The sequence below is a fragment of the Betta splendens genome, chromosome 10, assembly GCF_900634795.4.
Source record: "Betta splendens chromosome 10, fBetSpl5.4, whole genome shotgun sequence".
In the NCBI taxonomy this organism is placed as follows: Eukaryota; Metazoa; Chordata; class Actinopteri; order Anabantiformes; family Osphronemidae; genus Betta; species Betta splendens.
This window is the reverse complement of record NC_040890.2, coordinates 17,507,763-17,522,784: the sequence shown is the minus strand read 5'-3', so window position 1 is coordinate 17,522,784 and position 15,022 is coordinate 17,507,763. Positions and strand designations below refer to the sequence as shown.

General features: G+C 48.3%; 1 protein-coding gene across 3 annotated transcripts in view; it reads right to left on the bottom strand.

Annotated features, from left to right (window-relative positions):
* Positions 1 to 12,206, bottom strand: part of rxfp1 (relaxin family peptide receptor 1) — a 33,618-nt gene extending 21,412 nt beyond the window's left edge. The window contains exons 1-2 of one of the 3 annotated variants that reach the window (XM_029165267.3): positions 11,447 to 12,206; positions 7,169 to 7,306 (exon numbers count right to left, since the gene is read on the bottom strand). In XM_029165267.3, coding sequence (XP_029021100.1) covers positions 7,169 to 7,306; positions 11,447 to 11,489 — 181 coding nt within the window. In that variant the 5' untranslated portion in view covers positions 11,490 to 12,206. The remainder of the gene's footprint in view (positions 1 to 7,168; positions 7,307 to 11,446) is intronic. The other 2 variants (XM_029165265.3, XM_029165266.3) reach the window with 2 other exon arrangements.
* Between the last annotated feature and the right edge of the window lie 2,816 nt (positions 12,207 to 15,022).

Below are 15,022 nucleotides of genomic sequence, written 5' to 3'. Positions count from 1 at the left end.
TTTCATTTATTGCTTTGCTCCGTGTCTCATGATATCCTGTCTCTGTCAAAACCACGAAGGTTTCCCATAAGATGCAGCTATTTTGAAGCAGAGGATTTTGGATAATGCAGGACATGTTTAGACATAGCAAGTCTGTAGAGAAGAGACTTCAAGGAGGATTCTATTTAATCCCCACTGGGTTGTTTACACCTTGATGTCACATAAGAAAGCTGTGAGCTGCTGAAGCCGCCAGAATGAAATACAGCCAGACAGAGATCGGCCTCAAATATAAAAACACATGCATCGTTTATGGAGCAGAAGGATCTGAATTTGAAAATGACAGGTGAAGAAAAACTAGCTTCTACTGGACACCGGCGAAAGAAAGTAGAAATGCTTTTGGATTTCAAGCCAAGGTAATAAAAACCCACAACTCACGACAATCAGTCTTTCCTTATCGGTGCTACTCAAACTATTCATTACCAGGCAGGAAGTACTGAACAAAACCACACAGCATGGACACGAAATGAAGGAACAAAAGGCTGCAACAGGTCAAACTAGTCCCGAACAGGTGAGGATGGAAAATGAGGTAAATTAGACGGTCGACTAATGAGTCCACTGCGTCCCAAACGTAAAACAATTATCCTTTGATTTCAACCAGAGGTGGCTAAAAGCAGGCGTCTCATTGAGGAACATAACCACTAATAATGAATGCTGCACCACTGTCTAGTTTTGGGGAAAAGGAGTTAATTTCATTGGAGGTTCTCCTGAGGACGAGCCCCATTGGAGGTTCTTCAAGGACGAGCCCCATTGGAGGTTCTTCAAGGACGAGCCCCATTGGAGGTTCTCCTGAGGACGAGCCCCATTGGAGGTTCTTAAAGGACGAGCCCCATTGGAGGTTCTTTGGAAGAGGAGCCCTGTTGGAGGTTCTCCAGTGGACGAGCCTCGTTGGAAGTTCTCCATAAGACGAGCCCCGTTGGAGGTTCTCCTGAGGATGAGCCCCATTGGAGGTTCTTCGGAAGGGGAGCCCCGTTGGAGGTTCTCCTGAGGATGAGCCCCATTGGAGGTTCTCCTGAGGACGAGCCCCATTGGAGGTTCTTCGGAAGAGGAGCCCTGTTGGAGGTTCTCCTGAGGATGAGCCCCGTTGGAGGTTCTCCAGTTGACGAGCCCCGTTGGAGGTTCTTTGAGGATGAGTCCCGTTGCAGGTTCTCCTGAGAACGAACCCAGTTCGGTTCCTGCAGACGCGTCTGTGTGAGTAAAGCAGGCTAAGAAAACTCACTAGTGGTCAACACAGCAGCTTGGAAACGTCCTGATGTATTCCATTAGTCCATTCATTATGGGAATCTGCATTTCATTATCACCCAAATGAAGAGCAAATCACACAGAGGGGAAGAAAACTATAGATGTAATTTCACACTTCATGAAAGTTTTTTCCCAATTTCACTGTGAAATCGTCATAATTTGAGTGAGTGACTTTGAACCTTGGCTTCAAAGGGAGATTTGTTTTTGACTAATTGCATAATTGTGGTGATGCACATAAGTTAAATATCACAAACAGACAGAAGCTCAATCTAAGCAGGAACCGCGAGTGCGACGCTGTCGTACTCATCAACAGCTGCACACACGCGGACAGAAAAGACCTGGAGAAAGAAGCCGTCTCCATCGTTTCTGTGGATGGACACAAATATGGGAGGAGATAAACTCAGAAAATGTCAATTCAGACAAAATATATAGTAAATATGAGCTTGTTCCTACTTTGCTCCTGGCAGCATCAGCTTTGCTGAAGCTTCCATCCATTAGTCCAGGTTCTCACAGACCTGCTGGTTCTCATTCTAAGCATGCGTCACATGCCTGATGTCCCAGGGTTCGCCGGTGAGATAGAAGCACAGCCCTGTGCGAGCCGTCCACACTCGTCTTGAGACGAGGCCATGAGACTCTTCTGTCAGGACTGAATATACATCGGCTCAAATTGCAGAGCTGCAGTGGCTGTGAACAACTTCCCAGCGAGCACTCGCCTCCTCCGTAAACAGATACTGCTGACTTCTGCTCCGTCGCATGCAAACCAGCTTCAGGAAGCGCTCACGGCTGCTCCAGCGGAGCAAAGTGACCTGAAGCTGTTGAATGGATCCATCCTCCTAAGCATCCACTTAGCCCTTTGATTATCCATTCAGAATAATCACCGCTGCACGGGCGACAACTGTGGGAACCTGATCGCGTCTGGAGGATTAACCTGCTGAGACCAGTGTTACACCAGCAAACAGGGGCTTTATGGAATAATTCATGTTTGGGCTGGAAGGAATGAACAGCTGGTGTTTGCAGCGAGAGGCTTAAAGAGCTCAGGTTTAATTCCCGATTCTTAAATTAGCCACGTTAGGATGTTTACACTGAATCCGTGGCTCCCTCGCAGGACGTCAGGCTGATACGACTCAAGTTAAAGGTTCCTCCAAAATCTGGATCCGCATCCGGTCGGCCGAGCAGAGAACGACTTCCAGTCACGTCACATCAGCTGATAATGGACTGAGGGAAGCGTTTGTCCCATGTGTGGACCAGGTCAGTGCTTTCCACAGCCCACCCACTGGAACCCACTGAGCTCCACGGCTCACCAGGGTCACTGATGCCGTGGGAGCATCTGTTGGCCTAGTTTCTATGCCGCGTCTCGCACCACCGCCGCTAATTGAACCCCGGCCCGCGGCTTTTCAGCCAATTTACCAGGGTGTCTTCACATCAGACCCACGACGAGGGAGCCTGAACACACCGCCGCGCCATTTACAACAAAGTCCATAATGAAATGTGTGATGATACATTTGGTAAATATGCAGGACGCAGGCATTCATCAGCCACTCGTAGAACTGAAGGTCACGTAGCAGACGTCTGTGTTCTGTTCACAAGACAAAGGCTTGAATGCCACTTCCTGTTGTCGTATGTGGACGCCAGACATATCTCTTGTTTTTATGAGTACTTCCTGGTTGCCAAAACTCAGAATATTTACTAAATCCATTTTTTAAGCAGCTTTTCATCTTTTTCACACGGCTTTTGCATAACTTCCATTAGCCTCCATTAGCTCCTAAAAGCCAAGGCCCTGCTCAGCCGCTGTTCTTACACCAGCGTCTTACAGACGCACAGTTAACGTCACTGTGTTCAGGAGAGTGGAATTAAATGTTGGAAGTAGCCTCGCATGCAGTTGTATATAAAGGTGCTTGCTAAAAATTCTAAGGACCTGAAAGCAAACGGAAACTACGAAGCTCGCATCCTTTCAGATCTACTGAACGCCACCGTCCAGCTACAGCCGGGCTTAAAGGAACGATGACCATCACAGCCACAGTAAGATGCAGAAGCTCCAGGAACTCTGTTAGGTCCATTTGTAGAGACACTGAATCCTTTAACAGGTCACCAGGGTGTGATACTCCTACATTTTAGGGAGGGGTCAAGAAATCGTGTGCTGCATAATCAGTTTCTCCATCTTCATTAAAGAGGCTTCTACTGTCATATCATTACACAAAATGCATTGAGGTTTTCATTCCAGTGGCCTGATGTGCCATTAGGGGAATGTGTTTACAAAGCCAGCATTTACCAGCGTGAGGCATGGAACTAACCGCCAGGCATCATGGGAACCGGGCCCCCCATGGACAGAGAGGAAGGAAAAAGCATGAGACATTTATTACCTTAATTAGGACACGTTCATGAACATATTATTTATTCATGGTGTCATCTGATCCAGATTCCTAACAGTGTGTGGTTCTGATGCTGAACAGTAAATGTGGAGAATCTGTACTTTACTGATAAATGGCAGAGAGTGCACGTGGGTCCCCTGGTTCACAGCCAGGTTACCTGCTCGTCTCACCTGGTCCATTCCACTTGTCAATGAGGGATATTCAGGACAGATTGTTATTATTTGGGGCAAACTGCTCTGATGCCAGAGAGGAAACGCTGGGCCAAGAATTAAGCAGTGAGGAGGAAGTTCACAGAGACCGCAGGAGAAGCATCACCTCCAGCACCAGGTGGACAGAATCAGGGACGTCAGGAGGAAACACTGATCACTGAGAACAAAGGTTCAGACAAATGATAAAATCTGTGCATGAATAATAAAAGCTTGATGCTCGTGCATCAAACAACCGTGTGTCCTGATATTCACCGTATGGGATGAAACTACTGCAGCCTGGTGTCAACACCACAGAGACACAGACGCTTTCCAATTACAGCAACTCACACAAACACAAACCTGATGCGTGGAAACGATTTGGCTGCTGATTAAGGAAAAGATCACAAGGATCACGTTAAAGCCAATACGGCGCGAGGGAGCGCAGCCACGTGGGACGAAGCCCGGAGCCAAGCCGGATCAGCAGCGCCGCGCAGACCCGTCCTGTCGGAGCCTGTGGGGTCGGCGTAAGCGGGGGGAGGCAGCAGCTCAGACCACATCCACACAGACGTCATCCCGACCATTCAGGCGATCGGAGCCGTGAGTCACAGGCTGCGGTTCGGCCTTTGCCTGTGGCCCATGCTGCCTTTGTCGCTAATCACGCTCCTACTCTTACCTGTTATCAGTTAATTACCTGTCTACAACTGGAATCATCCGGCACAGACAAACTAATAGCGTCTAATAAACCGCTGGCTTCCGCCCCGATGAACTCTGATTATCTTTGCATTACGAAACAAATACAGCGCAACGTTTGATTCATCTCACAAAAGGAAACTAATGCTCAAGCTAATTGACAAGTCTCCAGAATCCAGTGCTTCCTGTGTGTGTGAGGATTTGCATATAGAACATATTTTAAATTACACTAAACATTATTTACGTCATCCTTCTGCGCCACAGCCCAGAGATCCATCAGCTCCACGCAGGTCAGAACACATACAAAGCTGTTATTTTGGCACTCTGCAGTAACTGTGTCCTTGAGTCAAGTAGATGAAATCCTGTGTATTTACTGCAGGTCGCTCTGAAAATGGACTCACAACTTTGGAAACGATCCCCCACTGCACACACACACACACACACACACACACACACACACACACACACACACACACACACACACACACACACACACACACACACACACACACACACACACACACACACACACAGCACTTCCTGCAGAACACGTTTTACTTGTGTTCGTAAATCGCAGGTCTCATTTCTCAACACAAATACATTTCTTCAACTAAAACAATTGGAGCCCGGACCTGGATGCGATTCCAGTTGGACGCTTCTTGCATCAGTCTGCTTTACAGAATCTGCAGGCAGTAAGCGAAAGCGGTGACGGGGCCGACGGATGACCGCGCATCCTGTCAGACTGATGAACGTCATATCAGCAGACGTGGCCTGAACCTTTGAACCCGACCCCCGACGGCCTCGCGCGCCGCGACGTCGGCCGCCTTCGATCCACGTCCACAGACTGGACGCGCGGCCGCTCGTCATCGGACGAGGAGGAGCGCCTCCGCCCACGGCCTCACCTGTGAGACGGGTTTGTGTGTAAACTCTGCTCTGTCTGTGCTTCTCGCCGCCCTGAAGGCAGGCTGCTATTTTCAGAAGCCGTTTATGACGGTGAGAGGCAGGTTGACAGAAGCTGCACCGCGTACAGCGCAAAGCACAAACACACAACCTCACATCAGCACAATGACGCTAAATGACAAACAGCCACATCCAGTGGTGTGGCTGTCTCCTACAGGGATGCTAACGCTGCTAACGTGGATCACCGACTCCCTCCCCGAGCCTTGAATGAGCGACGCTGGCTCACGCTGGGCCTCTGAACGCCGCCGGTGCCTCTGTGACGGAGGTGTGCGGAGACAAAGGCCTCTCCTCTGTTTGTTTGCTTCGGTTCTCAGAAGACCTTGTGAAATTAGGTACAGCTCCTCGTCCGCTCCAGGTAAAGGTGAGAGCTGTTTCACAGCAAATCATTACTAATAAAATGTCCTGAGACGCCACTGACTCAGAGCTGCACTTATGGTTTGAGGACAGGCATGTTGGCATAGAAGCAGCTGCAGGGAGACTTTCCTCCTTTGCACATAAAGAGTAAAAGCCGCTCCGACACGTCGCCTCCAGCTCGTGCTTCTCTTCACAAAGCTGCGAGAGCGGAGGCTCCTCATCCTTTAACTAATCCACATTATTGATTTTGGAAGTGGGCGTCCCACTCCAGCCTCCACAAATGATAATTAAATCTGATACAAAATGTGCTCGTTTAACCTGATGTTTACATTTTTAATTTCATTAATTGCACACTCTCACTTTGTTTATGAACTCGCTGCAGGTCCACTAGGGTTCTGGTCCCGGACCAGAACCCCGCTGCTCATCCCCTCCTGGTGTTGGGACTGGAACCATTATCATTTACAGTACTTGGCTTTTCATTCTGAGCATGAGATGATTTAAATCCAATGTTCTCACTCGGTTGCGTTTTTGCCGTTTTCAGATCTTGCTATTTTTTCCCCACCACCCACTGATTCATTCTTCATTCCCCAATTGAAGCGTTCCTGCTCAGCGCGGTTCTGTTCGTGACCACCTCTTCTTCCCCGACGCCGAGGGTGAAGCGAGTTAAGGTCCGTGCCACGGGAGGCGGCCCTTTTAATGGACGATCAAAGAAGTGCAGCGAGTGTTTTCCTTCCGCTCGCTGCGTGGGAGCGTTGCCACAGTTTAGTATAACATCAGAGGAGGAGACGCAAAAGGCAAATCAAAGGCGCGGAGACAATGGTGGAGGTGGAACTCAAAGTGGAAACTCAGTGGATGTTATAAATTGCCTCACACTGAAAGTGGATTCACGTGATGAATGAAGCAGCTTTTTAGGAATGTCTTTGTTTCAACACACGGCTCAGCAAAAAAAAAAAAAAAAAACTGTTTTTATTCACTGTGAAGCGATTCCAGCTTCTCCGGCCTCGTGCAGCGACTGGACACAAACCTGACACCAGATCGTTATTTCTCCTAGAGTTGATTTACTAAGACGTCAGGTGCCACGAATAAAGCTCATTTATTATGATTCACCAGCCATTGTTACAGGCTGCACCCGTTTTATCATCAGCCATGATGGAGGAACGGCCCCTGCAGGTAAACGCATCAAATGCTACGTTGCACATCAGCGTGTTCATGGGATGCTCTGCCATTAAATGCACACAGCACTGCATGTAGATACTGTTTACGGGGCCTCTGTCTGTTGGTTTCGAACCCATTGCTGCTGCTGAACCTCCAGTGGGAACAATGACTCACCGCAGTTCTCCTCGTCCGCCTGGTTTCCACAGTCGTCGATGCCGTTGCAGTGGAGGAGCTGGGGGAGGCACGTGCTCAGGTTGCCGCAGGGGAAATATCCAAGTGGACATGCTCCCTTCTCCTCCGTGATATTGAGAGCTATAAACAAAGCGAATAAGATTAGGCTTCAACAGCAGAGAAACAGTGATAGCGCTTGTCAGAGAGAGAGAGTGTGCGTCTGTGGGAATGCAGAGGTCTCACTATGAAACTCAAGGTAACTGCACAATAACTAGTTCTTTAAGTTGACGACAGTTCGGAAAAAACAGTTCCATCTGGTTTATTATTTAACTTTTCCCGCTTGCTCCCTTGTTACAGATAATGAACGTCTCATTTGAGCTCCATCTATTCGTCCATTATCCCAAACGCTTCTCCAGGAAGCGTCGCCCTCATTTCTCATCTATTCAGATCAATGTACCTGCAATTACCCTGCATTAGCTACAACGGGCATTAAGTAACACAGTTCAAAGCTCCTGGACACATCAAACCACAGGACAGTAAGAAAGACAGGAGACGGACCGAACCCAAGCACATTAGAACCATATTCAACTGAAGGTACGGCAGATGAAAGGCTCCTGCTGCTCTAAGTCAGAGCCTCTTTGGCCCAATTACTTATTGTGTACTTGTGTATGAAGTTGCAGCGTCATCCCACTTAGCCAGCATTAAATAATTAGCCGTTTCTTACCTTCAGCTAATTACTGGCCATTTGTGTGTCTGGTGGTACTGTAAGTATGATGACCCCGTGATTTTAAATGACATCACGATAAGAGCTTCTCAGGGACGGGAGCAGAAACGGGTGGCTCTTTATTTGATACCAGAAGCTTATTGTGATTCAGGAAAGATCCAACATTCCAGTCGTCACGACATCGAGTGCTCAAAACATATTATAACCGGAAGAAGTGGTGAAACTTTACAACAGAGGAATAAAACAGACACCGGCCTTTATCATTTCCAGTTCATCCTCGTCATAGTCTGTTAATGTCTGTGGGAGAAGTTCCACTCGTGTCCTCTGGTCTCTCTTGCTTTGTCACTTACTGCCTGCAGCCGAGTCTGATCCAAGCTTTTGTCCAAGCTTTTTTTTTCTTCTGCTTTGTTGTGAGATTCTTTCATGAAACTACATCTTGTTACTGCATCACAGTATAATTTATTTATTTCTTCTAAACAAGAAGCCAACGACACACGTGGCACATACAGAGGAAATAGATAAAACGTGTCCGTGTCATAATGTGACGCTATAAATATGTGTCCATACGATCTTTGCATTTTGCAGTAAATACATATTGTAAGTACAGATTTTCTTTGCTTCAGGCCACAAACCTCGAGCTGCATTTGGCACGAGACACAATTTACTTCCTTCCTCTTTAATCAGACCTTGAACACCTACTGTGGGACCTTGACGCGTCCTTTATCTTATAAATCCAAAATAACTTTTCTTTATGGTTCACCCGCATTTCCAGCTATAGTGACTTAGGTACGGTACAAAAATACATGAGGTGAAAAACACGCATTTTGGAACCGCTTTCATCTTCTTGCCTTTTGCAATAACATCCCAGATTTTCAGGCAGCCGAGGGGTCGTGGACTCCTGCACATTTTGCTTTGTATTTAAAATGAAGTTCTCCAGATGCAGCAACCAGTTTACCACCAGCACATCCAGCACTGGGAAACAACTTAATGGTCAGAATGTTTTTAGTCGTGTGCCTCTTAGTGGTGAAGCTAATGACAATGCCCGTGATTTAAAATCAATTCAGAAATGACCGGCATCAGCATTATTTTAAGTGTTTCTGTTTTTATGCCTGACACAAAGAAGGAAACAGCGGGAGGTCGCGCGTAGACGAGTTTCCTGACTGGATTCTGGGAACCGCTCAGCTGAACAACACAACTTACAGAACGTTTGTGCCGTCACAAGCACCGGGTGATTAATGTGGCACCCGAGCATCAACAGAGCATTCGCTCCACGGGAACAAGTGATATAAATAGAAACCATCTTGGAGGAGGAAGATAAGCATCCAGGGAGATATTAATCCGACACGCGGGTCCCGGTAATTACATCTGATGGAACCATATGGTGAACAGCATGAACCTCCCAGGAGATTTTCATAAAAATCCCCATCCTCAACGTCAGTTAGTGCCAGTCCTGAAGGAGGTGAAGAATTAACCTCCTGTCGCCACTGGAAGGAACCAGACCCTCAGCTTTGGTCAAGAAACAGACAAAACAGCACAGAAATTACCTGAAGTGAACTTTTTCTACAGAAAAACTGAAAGTTTGTCCTGATTTTCCGGATGAACTTGAGATCACGCTCGTCACATTCTTTGCTTTTCATTTGTGATTATTTATTAATTTCCCCTCTAGGAGTCGATGTGGTGTCACTCTGCCTCACTGCATCTACCGTCTGTGCTTTAACACCACTTCTGCATTTAAATACTGCATGTTAACACACAGTGACAATGAATCCAGATGGGAGGATGTGATGAAGCATCTGCTTTCTAAAGCGAACACCAAGTTCATCACTGTCCTCTGGAGGAGAAACTTTTAATATCGTTGGCAAATAGAAAGTTCCTCAGCAGCTAATGAGTGAGAATGAGTGGGAGGCAAAGCTGGAAGCGCCCGCACGTTTCCATGTTGAAGCGTTTCAGGCTTTCCAGCAAAGACACAAGCGTGTGTGTGTAGCTGGAAGCAGCAACGGGGCTCTGGTTTCTCCAGCGGCTCTAACTGCACGGACTCCTGCAGCGATGCTGGTCATGAAGCCACTGATGCATAGGACCTTCACAGGAGCTTGACCTTTTCAGCTCCAAGTTATTCTGACATTCATTTGGCTTCATAATGCACATATTCCTCACTGTGTTCGTTATCGTAAGGTTAAGACTAAAGACGGTGCAGACGGTGCACCGCTTCCCCGTCTCAGCTTTACTATGGGTGCAAATGCCACAGGTGATGGCCAGCTACCTGTCAGTACACATGGTGTAGTACTGAGTAGTACAGTCCAGTACGGACACGCTTCTTTACATTCTCGGACTTCATCACACTAAAAAATCTGCATCAGCCATAAATGTTCAGTGTCCACAACAGAGAAACAGAGATTGACTGGCGCCCGCTCTGATGGTCCCCGCTCTGTGACTCCACTCACTGATTCAACACGCTGACTCAGGCAGAGGGAGACTAACAGGGGGCGACTGGGGCTGCAGAGCCGGACGCGTCACAGACGGGGTCTGAGAGGAGCGGCAGCGCGGCCGTGGAGCAGAGGGCTGTTCCTCTGGGGCTTCTGAGCAGCAGCCCCATCATCTGCTGCTGGGACGGCATCACATGCTGCATATTTATGGAGCGGCGTCTTCCTGCAGGAGATGCATGTTTTCCACGGCGAGGCCAGAAACATGTTCCCCGACTCAACAAGTGAGCGGCGCAGCAGACTTCTGCTGATTCACATTCTGCATCACGTGCACAGAAACAGCAGCTGGCTGCTCACTCTGCAGCGTCATGGGCCAAAGAATCTGTGCAAAAGAATGTGGAGTTTCACTTCTGCTGGAAACTTTATTTCTCCTGATATAAAACAATTAAACATTAAACCCTTTCATCCAATTTATAAAAGTCCACTGGTCATTCTGACCCTTCGATGACCGGTGTGTAGCTTGAGTTGACTACATCTATTTAATAGCATGAAGTTATTAGCGCACGCGCGCGCGCGCACACACACACACACACACACACACACACATCCCGTATTTGCGCAGGACGCACGTATGCGCCAGAGTCAATGATCGCAGCTCGCGCATCCTGCTCACGGACAGAGTCGTGATGAACGCGGCGCTGTTGGAGCTCCCGTGCTGCTGATGTAATGACATCTACAGCACAACGACGTCACACGGATGATAAACACGGGGGACAGAACCCCACAGCCGTCAGCCTGAACCGCTTCACGGAGCTGAGGAGCAGACGTCAGAATAAGCGAGCGTCCGCTGAGGAGCTCTCAGCCTCCTGCATCTCCACATCATTTACAATATGCGGTTAATCAAGAAATGCGAGCTGCTGAGAGGAGTCTTAAATGTCTCATTAGAGACGAATTGATTCACTGTCGAAACCAAAGAGCTCTGTTATAATGAAAACATGTAAATGTCTCTTTATCTCCAAATGATCCGACATAAACCGAGTAGCGCGTCCACTCCTCAGTTCAATGAATTCGGGGTCGTTGTTTCATGCACAATCAGCTCGAAATCACACCTTCAAGATCAAAAGTTGCAGAACTTACCCGACACCCCGCACGCGAAGATCACGGCCACGTAAACTTGCATGGTTCCGCCTCAAGTTTCCGTGAAAATCACGCCGGCAGCGAGGCGGAGGACGCGAAGACCGCGGCCGCGCGTCCGAGTCGACAGCCTGCGCGTAAAGCGACGCCGCTAAAAGTTTGTCCGCGCCTTTCTGTCGCGCGGGAACACGTGGAGCGGCGGCGCCGACGGCTGCGGGAGGAGAACGTGCGGGACCGAGTCGGTCTGCGGCCACTTCGCCGGAGAGCGCGCGCTAAAGAAGCAGTCGCGTCGTTTGACGCACGAGCAGCAGCAGCGGCGGCGGCTGCACAGGTGCAAAGGATGGAGGAGTGAGAGAGGGAGAGGGGGAGGCGGGGGAGGAGGGGGAGGAGGTGCAATTTGGGGAAGGGAAATTCAGCCCCAAACGGAAATGGAATCGTCCTTATTGCAGTAACAAAGCAGAGCTCCGGGTGCGGGCTTCGGATGAGGTCAGAGGATTCAGCTCATCGAGAGCAAACGAGCTCCAATTTTCCATCTGAGGAGAATTCTCCCTCCTGCAAAACACTTTCAAAGCCCCGACAAACACGCAGAGAGTGCCGTTTGCCTGTATCCTGTGTGAAAGTGCTTCCCTTTCAGGCAGTGATGGAAGATCCGTGCCTGAAATCTGATTTCCAGCCGCGGCTCTTATCTCCTCCCGCGCCCGTGTTCTGCTCCACCTTGTGAAGCGGCGCAGGCTCTAAACAACAGTGTGACGGTGGAAATCGAGCGGCTGCGAACCCGCGGCCAACGCTCACGTTCCACCGCGCGCGTGTGACGCGACAGGCTGTTTCATCAAACCCGTCTCCCGTGACTGCAGCGTCGGTCGCTTGCTTTGGTTTTGTGGGTCGCAGCTTCACTATTTTGGTTCGGTCTCAGCATAAATTGGCCCTAAAACGCTCCATGTTATCTGTTCACGCAGACAGAAAAAGCACCGTGACTGGAATGAATGTGAACGATCAGCCTATTATTATGAGTAAAGCCTTTTAATCAGTGATTGGAGTTGATTTTTTTAATAACAATAATAATATTTCTTCTTCTACACGGGTCAAGCTTAATGATGCTTTGAGTCTCCCTGGGTCTAATGACGCGGTGTCACCCTCAACCCGCCGGGCCTCGTCATTCTCTATCTGTGAACCGGGCCCGACCCGACCCGACACCTCCCTCCAGCTGCGTTTCCTCACTCGGCCGCTGTCTCATCTCATCGGACCGGGCCTCGGACCCCCTGTCCAGCTTTGGTGCACCAGGGGTTAAATTGGCCGTGGAGGGTCCCCGGCGGCTTCTCCTCCTCGAGACGGCGGGGGCGCACGACCGCCTCCTCGCGCGCGTGCGCGCTAAACATTAGCTTCCGCTGCTGCCGCCGTGGAGGTCCAGCGGGCGCGTCACACACCGTCTGGAGCCGCATCAAGCGTGACAGGAGGAGCAGCAGCAGGCGCCACGCTCTGAGTTTGCCTGTTGGGCCCAAGAAGCCCCTCTGCCTGCTAATGCAGGCCCTGGATCAGCTGATAGTCCTCAGGCCCTGGCTCCTCCCACTCGTAGCTCTCTGAGTCCAACAGCATGTTGCTATCATGTGAAGCTTTTGTGAACATTTCAGTCAATCTCCAAATCTCCAGTTTTCTACAGTAGATGAAGAGCCTCAGCATGAGGCTAACGTCCAGCTGCTACGCATGCAACGCTCTTCTTACAGCAACTGTAGGAGCTGAACATGAAGTCTGGGGTTTGAGTTCGACGGGAGGTGAAAACATTAGGCGTTCGTTTCCAGCGTCCGGTGTCAGACCGTCAGATGTTTGGACACAAACGAGGGCGACCGACGATTCATTCTGACATGTTTTCTCTGTTGCGTGGGCATTTTTAGGCTTTGCAGCTTTAGCATCTCCTTCCTGCTTCGAACTCCACCACCTCCTCTCCATCCATTTCTGACTGCAGGTCTCATGAACCGTTAGCGAGGATCTAAGACTCATGCATTAATGGGATGAGACATGTACTGCACAATAAAGTCTCCTATGCAGCACATGTAATTAGAAAATAAAAGCACTTTCCTAAGTTCACTCCAGGTTCATGTCAGTAACAAGAGAAACCCTGGATTCTTCCTTATTTCTCCATGTGATGTACAGCGGTTTCCGCTCTGGACTGAGGGATCTGAAACCGATGGGACTGACCCAGATTGGCATGTTTGAAAGATTGAACTGAAAATGAATTAGAATCAATGTGCAAAACTATAAATAATGAAAACCGGCTTAGTTGTGTTGGTGGCAGACACAGCGCCTTTCCCTGGATAACCTCTGTGTGTAGCTGGGTCCTAATGAGCTTTTCAGACTCAGCGTTCAAATAGTTTACAGTTAATCTTGTGAAACACAACACTTCCTCAAAGGAAACTCTCTCTTGGCTCACGTGGCTTCAAAGCTCTTAAAGATTCGGAGAACACTCTCGCTAAATGTGGATGAGAACGGTTTTGGATCCCGTGGTTTAAGATAAAAAGACATTATAGTTATTAAACAGCTCGTTTATGTTGGACTTGCAGAGGACTGCAATTAATTCTTGCAGTCCTAGCGCTGAGAAGACATTTGGCCGACGGACGCCGAGGCTGACGTTCTCCCTGTGAATTAGGAGTCTGAAGTTGTTCTGCCAATCGGCTGAATTTATAAGAGGCGCTTGTCAGGACTCAAATTGAATTACAGATTGGAACGGGAATCATTTCCAACGCCCAACAGCACGGCTGGATCAAGACGTCAGCATTACTGATACATTATACAGTGTGTCGTACAGTAGCTTTGGAAACAATCAATGATTCAAAGCATACAGTGTAAAGATGGAAGTGATGGAGAATGAATTAAAACACTCCAGTGGTTAATAGGAGCAGCTCAGTGAGGGCGTCATGATGTGACCAGGCCACTATTCTGGCTCCTGCTCCTGACTTCATCCCAGTCCACTATTATTCTTATTAGTATTATTGTTATTAGTAGTAGGATTCATTTGTCTTCTTCTTCTTCTTCTTCTTCTTCTTGATCTTCGTAGGAGCGCTGTCTGATTCGTCCTTATTGCTCTTCGTTACTTCTTATGCTGTCTTCGTTTATCTTCTTCTTCATTCTTTCTTCTTTTCTTTTCTTCCTTCTTCTTCGTTTTCTTCGGTCTTTATCTCTTCTTCTTCTTCTTCCTCTAAAGCTCCTACACACGTTCAATTTTCCTCCATGCTGGTGTCTGCTTCATGTGCAAAATGCCTTTTTCTGTCTCATGTCGGCTGTTGACATCTCGCTTTTGGAAAATCTGCGAAATGCAGAAGCCGTTTGAGTTCAGAATATTTGTTCATGGCAATTTGACAATTCTCAGCTGGAACATCAAGGGCACAACGATGTAAAATGCAGCATATACATGTAAACATGAGTGCATGTATTTACATTTCCACTGTGTTTGGGGCCAGTGAAGAGGGAGGATGAAGAGTGAGTGTGTTTACAGTCAGAATCAGAAGCCGTGTTCAAAGACCTTCATTTAGTTCTGAAACATTGTGATTCCAACAATTAACCTAAATTTAAACCAATCCTGTTTCC